This window comes from Lethenteron reissneri, chromosome 3, assembly GCF_015708825.2.
Source record: "Lethenteron reissneri isolate LAM-NWPU_2019-01 chromosome 3, ASM1570882v1, whole genome shotgun sequence".
In the NCBI taxonomy this organism is placed as follows: domain Eukaryota; kingdom Metazoa; phylum Chordata; class Hyperoartia; order Petromyzontiformes; family Petromyzontidae; genus Lethenteron; species Lethenteron reissneri.
In genome coordinates this window covers 6,698,469-6,712,498 of record NC_083781.1, presented here as the reverse complement: position 1 = coordinate 6,712,498, position 14,030 = coordinate 6,698,469, and the positions used below count along the sequence as shown (strand labels likewise).

General features: G+C 46.9%; 1 protein-coding gene across 3 annotated transcripts in view; it reads left to right on the top strand.

Annotated features, from left to right (window-relative positions):
• Positions 1 to 3,956, top strand: part of LOC133345537 (centrosomal protein of 112 kDa-like) — a 204,157-nt gene extending 200,201 nt beyond the window's left edge. For all 3 annotated transcript variants that reach the window (XM_061556413.1, XM_061556394.1, XM_061556402.1), the window contains one exon: positions 2,395 to 3,956. In XM_061556413.1, coding sequence (XP_061412397.1) covers positions 2,395 to 2,398 — 4 coding nt within the window. In that variant the 3' untranslated portion in view covers positions 2,399 to 3,956. The remainder of the gene's footprint in view (positions 1 to 2,394) is intronic.
• The last annotated feature ends 10,074 nt before the right edge of the window (positions 3,957 to 14,030 follow it).

Below are 14,030 nucleotides of genomic sequence, written 5' to 3'. Positions count from 1 at the left end.
GTACATCTGGTAAAAATGCAGCTCTGTGGCCTCAACTAGAGAAGCCCTATCAGAGGGTGTTTTGGCCTACTCTTCCACACTGGCCAGACGTCTTGGAAGGGGTGGGAAGTTACCCACACATTGCCTCACCACGTGTGACCTGCCGATCGACTAACTTGTGGTGCACCCATCTCATACTACTGGGTGACAGACGCACGGGGCGGGATTTAAAATAAGTAATATTTTTTTTTTAAAGTTAAACACGCTTTTATGAAATGTACTCGTAATGGAAGAACTCCACGACTCCAGGAAGTGGCCCCGAAGCTTGCCATAACGTAAGGGAATGTGGCCAATTACAGCCAACGTCAGTTTACCGTGGACAATTAGACCCAAGCCGAAACATAACATGTAAAAAAGAATGTTTAAAGATATATATTTTTAATTTTTATGATAGAATATAATATTGTCATCAGTATGACATAAGTATACCAAGTTTGCAGTCGATACCACATTGGGAAGTGGGTTAAAATTGAGTTACAAGATTTGAGGATACAACGACGACAACAACAACAACAGACAGTGAGTTAAATTAAAGCGTGTAAAATAAAACTTTCACCCATTGTTTCAACTGTCCCGCCGGGAGATGGAATCCAACTGGTGACCTTTCGATCGCAAGTTCAGTGTGTTACCTATTACACCGTGGCGGCATCCTCAATTGCAGTGCCACTGGTGTAATCAGATTGTTTAAATCTGCTGTAGCGCTGAGTGCATGATGAATGTCTCAAGAATTCCCTTTAATCTTGCGTCCATTGGAAAAAGCCTTTGCAACACTAAACATATCCGTGACAGAAATTCCATCTTTAGTAACATGTGTTTTTGTGTCTGTTGTAACTACATTAGTGAGCCATCGGTCTGGAGTGTAATATTGTACACGTGTGGGTCACAGGTCTGTCCGTCTGAAAAGGATCAAGTTAAGGTCATGTATGGCCATACAAAGAGTGCCTTTTCAGGTGACTTAAGAAGAGCAAAGACAAAATACTTCCTGGCTCACGGTACCAGGACTGCACAAAAATCTTGGCCCGTCTCCATAAGTATGTGTATGCTTAAAACATTGAAGGTCACATGTTGACTGGAAGTAGCAGAAGGAAGAAGCGATGGCAAGGTGTGGCTGTGTCGGTGACATTGGTTGTGATGACTCCGGCACCTTGACCTTTTTAGGTTCGTTTGCAGTCTTCCAATTGGATATCCTTTGGGTGAATCGTCGTTGATTTGAGTGGAATGTGCAGGGATGTGGGAGGTTTGCACGAGAAGGTGCTGTCCTTTGTACCCTGCGCACTTTGAAACGGGGCGCTGCGGAGGGCACTTTGCAAACAAACTAATCAATGGATGAACGTTGTTCTGGGTGGGGTGGCGGGCGGTCGGGCGACGCTTGCCGCTTGAATGCACGGCGGCGTCAAACGTGCCGGGCGGACGACGAAAAATGCAACGGGTTGCCTCGTGTGGGCCACCGGCCGCGGTGTGGCCCTGTTTCCGTAAGCGAGCAGCCTGGCACACCCCGCTTCAAATGTCAGCCTGACTTTAAAGTTTTCCGCGCACCAGCCCAAATGACATTATGTTGGCAGCTCGGCAATTACGAGGCGGCCGTGTCTGAAATCGGGCGCGAGCTTCGCCCTCGCGAGCTTGCGCGCACACGCCGAAACATGAGCTCATCAATCTCGCGAAGCCTCGCACGCCCGACAGATCAAACACACTGGACTACTTAACCAACAGGTGAACCATCACAACACTCTTGGCCGTATTGTGCGCGTGCATGTGTGTGTGTGCGCGCGCGCGCGCTCGCGCTCGTGCACGTTTGGCCTGCAACACCTGGTATCGGCAGGTGGTCTCCCATCCAAGTACAGTACTAATCAGGCTCAACCCTGCATGGCTTACGAGTACAGGCGAGCTCCTCGTGCGCCACGCCGGCCTTTATATGTGCTCGTGAAAACAGCTCGCCAACAGCCCGTTAAGGCTGCATAGGGGAACATTGTCTTTGCGTGTGTGGTCATGGCTAACATCGGTGGCGTACATCTCACCCGGTTCCGGGCCTCCCCTAGGAGTCGCCTGAAATAATGACCTGATGTTGGTGCGGGAACATCAGCACTGCGGAGACTAAAGCGGGACGGGCACAGTTCTTTCCACGCCACCCCCTCGTGCTCTTTGTCGGTCTCCGTAGGTGCTCGCTTAACTCAGCCTCAAATGAGTACCTGGTGCGGTGTGTAAAGATCGCCGCTAGGGAGATAAAGGCAGCCGGACGTGTTGGTGGCCACCCACCCCCTTGTGTGTCACGCCGACCTTCATAGGTACTCGCTAACAGCACTTGCTTCTACAGTCTGATAAGGCTATACAGGAGATCTTTGTCCTTGTGTGTTTTAGGTGAAGCCACTCGTCAACACGGAGGATGAAGCCACTGCATCCGCAAGGGAATTGGAGATAATGAAACTTCTGGCCTTTAACTTTACTTACACCTCAACCTCAAGCCATGCATCGTTACTTCTCCTCCTCCTCCTCTCGTCGTCTCCTCTCAGTCAAAGGACCATGCATCCTCGAAACAAGCTGCAAGCCACACCGAACATCGCCAAGGTGATTTCGTCACTTCGGCCTCGGTTCCATCCTCCGACTGCACATTATGATTTGTGTCGTCTTCCCATTGGGATCATCATTACATCCTCACTTTAATGTCGAACGCATTGATGTACAAGTTTTTTTTTTACGTGCAGCATTTCTCAACCCCCGATATTAAAACTAATTTATATAAGAGGCTGTAAGTCATTTAATTTATGTTGAAGGTTTAACATAATAGGGAAGGGTGAAAAACTACGTATTTTCCTTAAGCTATTTCGGTCAGCTGTAAGGCCTTATTGATGGAGATGCTACTCTGGGCCAGGAAGCCAAGTGAGCTACGAGTAGACCTTTACACAAGCGGAGCACACTGAGTTGAAAATGCTGTTCCACATCATTGTGATTCTCTGTGTGCTTTATTGAAATGCATGTTACTCGATGTTGTTAAAAGCAAAGTCCCTGAAGATACGGATATCTCTGAACACTGGCTCAGCAATCCGTTCACAAAGTCACAAAGCGTCCCGCTGCTCAAACGAGCAACGTGGCAGCGATTATCTGCTTTGGTGGCCATGAGCCATTGATGGAAATTCCACATTCTCACAGCAGGCCCCGTTGGTTCGCTCCATGGGACGACTAATGTGGACTTCCCCAAAAGCGATACTCATTCTACCGATCCTGAAGAGATGGCAGGCTTCGCTCACCTTCGACTGGGATTTAAACTCACAAAAAATGTAGGTGCCCAAAGCACAGCACCGCCCGGCCTGATGTAGACAGTGTAGTGAGAGCCTCGAGGTATTGACTGTTGGTAGATTTATTCGCAGCTTTGCCCGATATATACAGATGTATAAAACAGAAGATGGTGCATGTGGTTGGGGACACGTTTATCCTAATAATGTCCTTCGCATAAAGAGGCCATTTTATTCAAATTAACCATAGAATTGGAAATTGTCAATTAAGAAAAATACTGTTAAATTTCTACTATTTTTACAGCAGGAATTGTTTATCTGAAAGTGCAAATCACGAGCTCTCATGCGCTTGACTAATATTTTGTGGTTGCGATGCTCTGTTCCACTAGGCAGCTGAAAATGGGCATTTAGCAGGAAGGCATGCAGTCAATTACACGCCAGCATGCTTGAGCAAGGGGTGGTTTGTTTTAATGGCGGTCCAATGTGCTCAGAGGTGCCGTAGAATTTCCAGTTTTATATTGCCAGCACATCTCATTTTCTATAACACATTCCTGCGGACGGAGCTGGTAGGAACGTTGGGTTGCTCGGTCAATGGCCACGGTCAACGGCGGCGTGGTGTATTCCGCAAATATAGCCGACTGTGAGGGCGGGCACAAGCCGGCGTGAGTAGGTTAAACGTTGAGTTTTATAAGGGCATCACGGGGTGACCAGCCCCTCCCCACCCAGCCCCACCCTTCCCACCCCCCACCCAGCCCCACCCTCCCCACCCAGCCCTTCCCTATCCTCCTCTTCCCACCCAGTCCCTCCCCACCCTCCCCACCCAGCCCCTCCCCACCCTCCCCTTTTCACCCAGCCCCACCCCTCCCATTTTTGGATGCACGACGGACAGACGGACACAATAATCCCCTGTAGGCTGGTTGTAACCAGGAGGTTCCTACCAGTAAAATGCTTGCTCATGACCATAAACATCACAGCAGCAACATTGTAGGTACATTTCAAATGTTTAAGTATCCAGGGGTATTGGGCTCCCACGTGAAAAAGTATCGGATTGTTAAGCGAATGCCTTGTATGTGACATATCTCAGAGTCCAAATTAAGACCTGTCAAAAATGCAATGCTCTGATCTAACACGGTCACATAATTGTGAGCACAGTGTGTGTTACGTTGGAAATGTTTTCGTCTAGCAGCCTGCATAGGCCGTGGTACGTTCAGCTCAACATGAATTTGTAGCTTTGGAGCTTGGACCTACCAAGAAGGGTGATTTCTATGGCATTTTTGGATCTTATCAGAACTCCGGCTGGAATGTTCAAAAATCGTAACCCTACCTGGGGCAGCTTGTGTTTATAAGCTACAGGGTTCATTGGTTGGAGGGTTTTTTTTTCACACATCTATCTTGGAGTTTGGGGAGTGGTGTATTATCATAGGGCACGAGCTATGTGTGTGTGTGTGTGTCATTGTATGTTGGTGATTTGGCAGAGTGCACTACCATCATCACAAGGACCTGGATTTCATTTCTGGTCATGAATATCAATGGGAAGTGGTATGTAAACTTGTCCCCTAAGTCTGCCTTGGTTGACAAAGCCTCAAATGACTGTTTGCACACTGTCAAACACTGTTCAGAAATGAACTATGCAGTCGTTTTTTTATTCTACGGAGTGTATAAACATCACACAATGGCGAGAACAAGAGGGCCAGATGCTGTGCTTGCCACGCCACACCAGCCTTAATAGGTGTTCGCTAATCGCACGTGTTCCTGCAAAGAAGGCAACTGGGGGATTCAGCTGTGCGGAGTATTGGCAGAAAAGCACACATATGCAGAGGGCTTCATCCAGCAATTGATAAGAGAATCTTTCGATTTAAAGGTTTCGTGACTGCAGGGATTCATCTTCTTGGTTCTTTCGGTAATGTCACGTAGAAGGGAAGTAATAAAATAATAAAAATAAAACACAACAAAATAATTCTCACGACGTTTCGGCCACAACGCAAGCAGCCGTCCTCAGGTGAAAACCAGGTCCGTCGAGGCGACAGAGTCTGAATGAAACAGCACACGAGCTTGGAGCATATATATATAAGCTGGGCGCCCAGCTTATATATATGCTCCAAGCTCCAAGCTCGGCTGCTTGCGTTGTGGCGGAAACGTCGTGAGAATAATTTTATTGTGTTTTATTTTTATTATTTTATTACTTCCCTTCTACGTGACTTTACCGAAAGAACCATGAAGATGATAAGATAATCGTTGCTTGTGGATGATGTTATGTGAGGCACACGTATCAACACAATGCTGTCTGTCTGCGTGAAGTATTATATTATATCCGCACAGATGTTGTACAATTTAAACCGATCACAGCGTCGACCGGCTCAAACAAGCAATGGAACAGGGTTTATTGCCGTGGTGTAATCCTGAGCCAGTGGTAGAAATTCCACATTGTCTTGGCCGGTTTGAGTCTCTCCACAGGACACGTGCTGTTCACTTCCCAGAGAGTGATGAATGTTTCTCCAACATTGGATGGGTGAGGGGCTGAGTCGACCCCCGACAGAGATTTGAACTTTTTCACATTCCGGTGGTGAATGAAGCACTGAAACCCAAGTGTCAACCACTGGACGACATTCAAACACTGCATATTAATTCTAGATTTGAAGTTTTCGTGACCGCAAGGATTCATACTCTTTGGGTTTTTTTGTCGGTAAAGTCACATAGGTTATTTAATTTAGTTGTTTTCATTCATTTTATTTTTTTACCTACGGGACTTTACCGAAACAGCCAAAGAGTACTGCATGTTAAACGGCATTGTGACCTCGCGGTTCCGGAGATGTCTAACGAGCGTAGCGTACAGTTATGCCTTCAATCCATCAATCTTTTTCACACTGACATATATATTACACATTTCTGACAAATGTGGAGTTGGCACCTGCCTCTTAGGGATATGATGATGATGATTTAAAACCTCCACCATTTGCCATTGAAGAAAGGTCACGATTCTATTTAAGAATTGTTTGTGTTTGGTTGTGGCGAATGGTAGCGGCCTCCAGTGGCTGTAGGGAACACCACAAATCCATGATCTAAAAAAGATTATTTATCTCAAATATTCTGTGCATGGACTCAAGAAATCGACCAGAATCGATGAATCCAATGCATTGTTACACAAGCCAGAAAGTTTTCATTCTCTCTGTCCAAATTGCAGTGGCAAAGTGAACAACTCACAATGACAGAATGACTGAGTCTAATCTCGGGAAAGAATCGACACAGCCCATTATACTGAAGGGATAATCACCACTGAGAAGTCAGCAGTGGTGCTCCTATGGGTAGACCGGCATTTGTGATCGGAATGTGCAAATGATGCCAGTGACTTAGAACAACCAAGAAAGACGGGGATCGGCCCCATACTCTCCATGCTTAATCGAACAGGAAAGGGAGATTTCTATTTAAAGCTTTCGTGACTGCAGGGATTCATCTTCTTGGTTCTTTCGGTAAAGTCACGTAGAAGGGAAGTAATAAAATGATAAAAATAAAACACAATAAAATAATTCTCACGACGTTTCGGCCACAACGCAAGCAGCCGTCCTCATGGTGAAGAACAGGTCTGTCGGAAAGACAGCGTCTGAATGAACACCACCAAGCTTGGCAGCGTATATTTAAGCTGGGTTAGAGGAGGAGGGCGCCTTGACAAATAAGAGGAAAAGGAGACTTTAATTTTAAAGTGGAAACTCTTGTGCGGTGGTTGCAAGACACGTGCGCACGCGTGTTGAACTTCTTTTGCAACACACGTAGCAAACCTTGCTCATCAATGTGAAGGAAAGCGCACGGCGCGTGAGCCGCCTCGCATGATCCGTAAACCTCCGATGAGCAGTTTGGCTACGTACGGTGCGAAAAAAGTTCAACACACAGACTAAACTGGCGTTGTGTTTTACTCAAAACAGCAATGCATGAGCGACCTGCTAAGCCTATTAGCATCAGAGCGGCGGTGTGTGTAACGGGGCTCCGTGTTATATCGACTCGTGTAAAATCAGCTCCGGCACTGTTAATGCCTCTTGGGATCTCAGGAATGCGTGACATTACGCAAAGGTGACATTAGCAGGTGTACGCCGAGCGCGGGCTGCACGCATGAAGGTCACTCGCTGGCCCAGTGGCAGAAGCCAAGAGCAAAGCGTGGATTTCACTCGTATCTCTCCACCATTGAATCATCATCATCATCATCGTGCAAGCGCACGCATGTTGTCATTTACATTGAACCGTGCATAAATACCACCCCTATCCATGCCTTGCTCCGCTCACGCTCATTAACCAATTCTGTTTATATATTCACTCGGTTGCATTTATTCATTTGAGCACAAAGGGATCATTTGTTGTTGGTTTTAATGGACCTCTTTTCGTGCTACTGTTTTAAAATGTACGATGATTTGTGTGTTTTTTTTCTCATTTATTTTACACGAATGTTTCACAGGACATCACAGCGTGTTTTTGTTTACAGTATTTTTTTAGAAATTTGGTTTGCATTCATTGACTTGTGTAATCGGTGTTAATGGCTGTCTCATTTGCGTGTACGCCTGGTGCTTGTGATCTCCGCCTATAACCTCGTGAGGTTAATAAACCCCCGCCCATATTAAAAAAAATTTGCAAGACGTTGCATTTGGAACATTCCATTCTGCACAGAAGGGGAGTGAAACTTTCATTTCGTGTCAGGGCTCTGATGTCGCATGCCCCGGTGTTCCATCCATGCATCCGTCGTCGTGATGTGGCGTGTGTTATTGTGCAGTTTTATATTATATGCTCGTTTTAAATGTGAAATCAAGAGGTGTGTATTTTCCAAATATGATCATTTTACCTGCGTGAATGCAATGTTCATATTTCTTTGTTGCAGATGTAAGGGATATATCTATTTTTTTGTAATGATTATATATTGTTTTATTTTATTTCGATTAACATTTATTCCCCACGTTGTATAATATTTCATCGTTTGCTTCGCCGTGGCACGATCATTTCCGCTCATTTAAATTAAGAGCTTTGTCAAAAACGAACTGGAAAGTGTAACCATATGTCTGTGTTCGTGCTGTTTTGTGCAATTCTAAAGGCCATTTTTTAAAACATCAGTTGTCTACCTTACACGAATGTCTGAGTATATTAATATATTGCGCACAGTGCATTTGCCAGGTTGTGTGTTTTATTTAATTGTACACCATCAATCATACATTTCTCTAAATTATACATCAAATACACTGCCGTTTATATTTTACATCAGCGGCCAAAAAACTGACACATTACTGGTGTAAAGTGTTAAAAATTAAATCGTCTGCTGGATGAGATGAGCATTGCGTGGTGCTCACCTCCACTGGCAGGCCTGGGTCAGTGGTGGAAATTCCACATTTCCATGGTGGGGGTCAATTCCCACATTGACCAACAGCTGTTGTTGTTGCACCAAGCGACCCTCATATAATCTATCCTCGAGGGACGATAGCCCGAGTCACAACCGCAGCACTAGCCCGAGGAGGGAATGTACAATGTATAATAATAATAATAATCAGCCATTATCAATCCACTGTTGAATGAACGCCTCCCAAGCTGCTGTTTCCACTTATTGTGGCCTTGCAAAGCAACAATCCACCAATCAGCTGAATTAACTGATTTCATCGCTCAATCTCGGCTGTTTGTTCTCTGCTTTTGCTGCCATTTCTTGATTCATCTCAACCATCAGCCACGTAAACTAAGCAATTTATTTTTTATTTTAAACTAAACAATTTTTTTTTATTTTGCCTGGCAAGGTCAACTGAGCTATGTAGCTCGTTTTCAGAAGCGACCTTGTCACAAATAGCTCAACGAAGTGGCTTATCACGTGGACATTTATAGGCACCAAAATACTCGAAACGCGTATTGATCCTAAATTTGGAGGGAAAACCCGGAGGCCCTGAAGAAAAATCCACACGACCACAGAACGTGCAACCTCCAAATAAACAGGCATCAGGCTCGGGATCGAACCCACGACCTCCTGTATACCAGGTGAGGTAGCTAACATCTCGCCACCACTTAATATTTTTAATTTAGCTACCCTTTTCTGGAGTCATTTTTATGTCTCATGTCCTGCAACCCATGTCTTCTCCTGTCTCTGTAATTATAAACACGTAATGCTCCATGATTCTACCCGCACTTGCACGTTTCTATTCCGATTTTTCATTTCACACATTGTCCGCGTATTAAATTAGTTGATCGGCAGGTCACGTGGTGGGGTAAAGTGTGGGTACTCCCACAAGTTGTCTGGCCAGTATGGAAGAGTCGGGGCAAAAATACCTTTGACTGGGGGCCTCCCTGTAGTGCAGGGGTCGGGAACCTTTTTTACTGGCAGAGCCATAAAAGCCAAATATTTCTAAATATATTTCATTGAGAGCCATATAGTATTTTTAACGTATAATAAATTAAATATGTCTTACTTTTAATGCGACTTCTGGTCACGGGACCCGTGACCCGTGAAATTTATCTTCAAAACTAATTTCTGTTTACTTTAAAATGACACAGTATTATTAAGCAATATTACAAGTTTTTTTAAAATCAGTTCCAAACTGATTTTTTCTTTCAACTCAAAATTGTCTGGGAGCCATATGCCGTCACCGGAAGAGCCATATATGGCTCGCGAGCCATAGGTTCCCGACCGCTGCTGTAGTGGAAGCTCTTCTGCCAGCAGTGGCATGACCAAAACAATTGCAGGGCTTTTAGAATCCATGGCAGGGTTAATGCCTTTTGGCCCAGTGGATTCCCCTTCAGCTCAACACTGGGACATCTATTCCCACAGGCATTCAGACAGGGACAATCTTGTAATTTAGTAATTGTAGGTAATTATCCAAATTTGACCATGACTTTGACATATAATGGCCTACTTTTGCAAACAAATGTCATGGAAACATTTATGTCTGTACACGCTAGCAGACTTATTGTGTCTATGGGAAAATTGTTACCCAAATGTTGTTACCCAGATTTCGTGTGAATGCCTCCGTGCTGAATTTGATTACATTATTATAAACGAATATAACTGGGCTAATATCTTCATATGACCACAGGCATCCCTCATTTTACGAACATTGACGAAATTTCGCGTTCACGCGATTGAACAAAATATTATATTTACAAAATCGAATTTCCCCATTCACGAAACTTCACATGGCACGAAATCGTCAAACGAGAAGCACCCAGGAGTCTGCGTCATCCATCCGCGACAGCATCACGGTATCCCTGCAGTGCAATCGTAACGCCTTCACAACATCTTTCCAGCCATTCCAAAGAGCAGACGCGTTGGTGAATTCCCTGAAAATGTTAATTATATTCGTATTTTATTATTATGCAATCGTTTTAATCATTTATGATTGGATTGTAAAAAAGTGATATAGGTGTATTTTTTTAGGTTAGGAGTAGAGTTGCAATCACTGTCCAAAACACATCCCGAATCTTTAGTTTTAAATTAATGGGTAAAGCCATTCCGATTTATGAAATGTCGTCTTGTTTTTTAAAACGCATCCCTTTTGTAAACCGAGGGATACCTGTGTAGTCTCTTCAAACATTCACACCGACACGTTGTAACAAGTCACCTGCTTACACTTTATTCACCTATTCTTGCACCAGTTCTAGGCACACCCATAACTATCTATACGGTCACGTATACTCAACTTATCCTGCACTCAGCAGCTCTGCTCTCAGCGTCTCCGCACACAGCGTCTTCGCACTCAGCGTCTTCGCACACAACGTCTCCGCACTCAGCGACTCCGTACACAGCAACTTCACACTCCGTCTTCGCACACAGCGTCTCCGCACACAGCGTCTCCGCACACAGCGTCTTCGCACACAACGTCTCCCCACTCAGCGACTCCGTACACAGCAACTTCACACTCCGTCTTCGCACACAGCGACTCCGCACTCAGCGACTCCGTACACAGCATCTTCGCACACAGCGACTCCGCACACAGCGTCTTCGCACACAGCGTCTTCGCACACAGCGTCTTCGCACACAGCGACTCCGCACACAGCGTCTTCGCACACAGCGTCTCCGCACTCAGCGTCTCCGCGCACAGCGTCTTCGCATCTCCACCGCTGCCCTCACCTACGCTCCCTCAGACCCGCTCACCCATCTGACCCGGGCGGGGGGATCAGCCATCATCCGCCCGGCGACGTGTGAGGGTTGAGGTCCCGTTGACGGCTGGAGCGGCAGCGGCGAGATGTCTTCACTCTTCGTCCCCGGCAACAACTCCCAACTCTCACACCGACTCCCGCGTATAACCCCCTGCTCATCACGGGCTCTCACGTGCTTCCACACAAGCCGCGCCAGGCCGATGCCAGTTGCCCCATTCATCTCTTGTCATCACCCGTCATCACCCGTCACCTCCCGTCTCCTAGGTGCCAACTGCCGGTCACAGCCTAGCACCTGTTCGACCTCGGTTGCACCCGTTTCTTCCCTTAATTATCATGTCAGAGGTCGCAAACGGGTTTTGATTCCTTACCCGTACCCGGCCGCACCAGGGTCGCAAATGGGTACCCGTACCCGGCCGTACCGTACCCTACCCGTACCGGCCGGGTACGGGTATCGGGTACCTGGTTGCGACCTCTGCGATGGAGCCATGTTGCAGGCGTGGGTGGGTTGATTCTAGGCACTTGAATTGTGAGAAGAGACAAGACGTTGGGAAATGAGTGACAAACAGTTACTCACCAGTGACTCACGGTCTACCCGTACCCGGCCGCACCAGGGTCGCAAACGGCTACCCGTACCCGGCCGGGTACGGGTAGCCGGGTATCGGGTAGGGTACGGGTATCGGGAACCCGATTGCGACCTCTGCCTCATGTTGCCACACGCACCTCTCTGTTCGACCCCTAGTTGCACCGCTTAGCTATACGCACCGCGCATTTCTCCCCGCTACACCTGTACAATGATGATGAAAACCAAACTACAATAGGCCCTCATACAGCAACACTGACATGGTGAAACACTGTTAAAATCATACCGCTGCTTAGCCTTTCGGGTTGCTATACAGCTCCACTCACTGTCATGGTCAGCACAATGTCCGACGTGTGTTCGGAGAGCCACGCCACAACATTTACAATCCGAGTACGACGTTTCGCCAGTAATTACAACTAGCTTCAGGCGACAGCCAAAACAAAACCTCTTATGGATGATATCGGTCGCAAAAGAGTACGGGTTAAACAACAACAACAACAACGTGGCACTAACCCGAACCACACTAGAGAACCGTTGCAATCAATCACACACACTGATGCAGTTCGACAATATTGTTTCCTGTTGAGCACAGAGAAGCGCTTCTCTTTGCTAGACCACAGAGGCTAAATAATGTATCGGCGCTCTTGTGTTTCGTGACTTCTAAATTGGCCCACAACCGCAGCGGCACTGAGCGAGCGAGCGAGCGAACACCGTTCACTGTATTGGCCTCTTCACCGCGATAGAGGCTTACACACACACACAAAAGTATTGGTAATTGCGTTGTTACGCTTCCTCGTGTGTCTTCGGCGGTGGTTGGCGCTATCAACTTTCAAGTTAACAATTTGCATCGCGTTGTTTTTGCCGCAACATTAAACAAACTAAAAGGCTCATCATAGGCGTGGGGGCATTTGCCCGGGGTTCCGTTAATTGGACACGGCCGGTTGATCAAAGCTTTGCGGTTTGGGATGAGGCCGTGGGGTTAGTGGAGGAGAGAGGGGTGGTGGGGTGGGTGGGATGGGAGAGAGGTGTGGGCCAGAGATGAGGGGGCTACAATTTCCAGCTGCCATGGGTCGGATGTTGATTCTCTTGCCTTCCTTTTCAATGAGCAGTTATTGATCGCGGAACAATGCCTTAACAACAGTGTCATAAACGCGCTGCATAATACATCAAAGGACTTTGGGGAATCTGGGCGTAACATCGTTACATTAGCAAATAATAGCGCCAGAAGGGCTGCTTTGCCGAGGCCTCAAAGGAGATTCGACACAATGGGCGTGCGTGTGCGGCATCTGTCCCATCTTTGCAAGAAAAAAAAAGTCAGATGGCTGTGTTGCCTGCACCGAACCCATCCATGTGCCAGCCGGCACACACGGAGAGATGAAAAGTACGGATGATTTGACCGTGTCAGTCACCGCCTGCAGATCAGCCAAGCCCGAGACACTCCGAGGCTGTGATCTTTAAGGCCATAATTGCATAATTGAATTAAATGGATCGCTTGCTTCAGCGTGCGCCCTCCCCCCCCCCTTTTTTTTTTAAACGTGTCACTGACCAGAGCGAGTTGGCTGGCTTCAAAGGCCGGGGAAGTTGGGGGTGGTTTATGTGGCCAGGGGGGGGGCGGGTGCAGCAGGGTAAGTAAGAGCTGGAGTGAGGCTGTGACGCCTTGCGGGAGGTTGTGGTGAGCGTTTGAACTCGGGACGGCGGTGATGATGAGATTGCGGACATTGTGGCTGTCTGCCTCGTGCGTTCGGCTGCGTCCGTTGCCTGCTCGCAGGTGTGCTTGGTTTGAGGTGCGGTGTCAAGCAGTGTGAGCTTACTACGGCTCCTGTACACGGCAGGTGTTCGTGCGCACATTTAGTGAAATGAGATGATGGATTCCCCCAGCCTTAATAGAGGAACTCGTTCATTATCTCGTCTCATCTGTATGTGAGTCGTTTCTCTTTTTGCGTTGGCTAAACCCCTCGCGAGTAAATTGCAAACATTTCCCATTCAGCTTCGATAGATTGTTTTAGATCAGTTGTTGCCCATTAAGGCCTTACTGCATGTCACGCGAAGGGGTGGGTCATCTGTCCGCGTCACCCCGG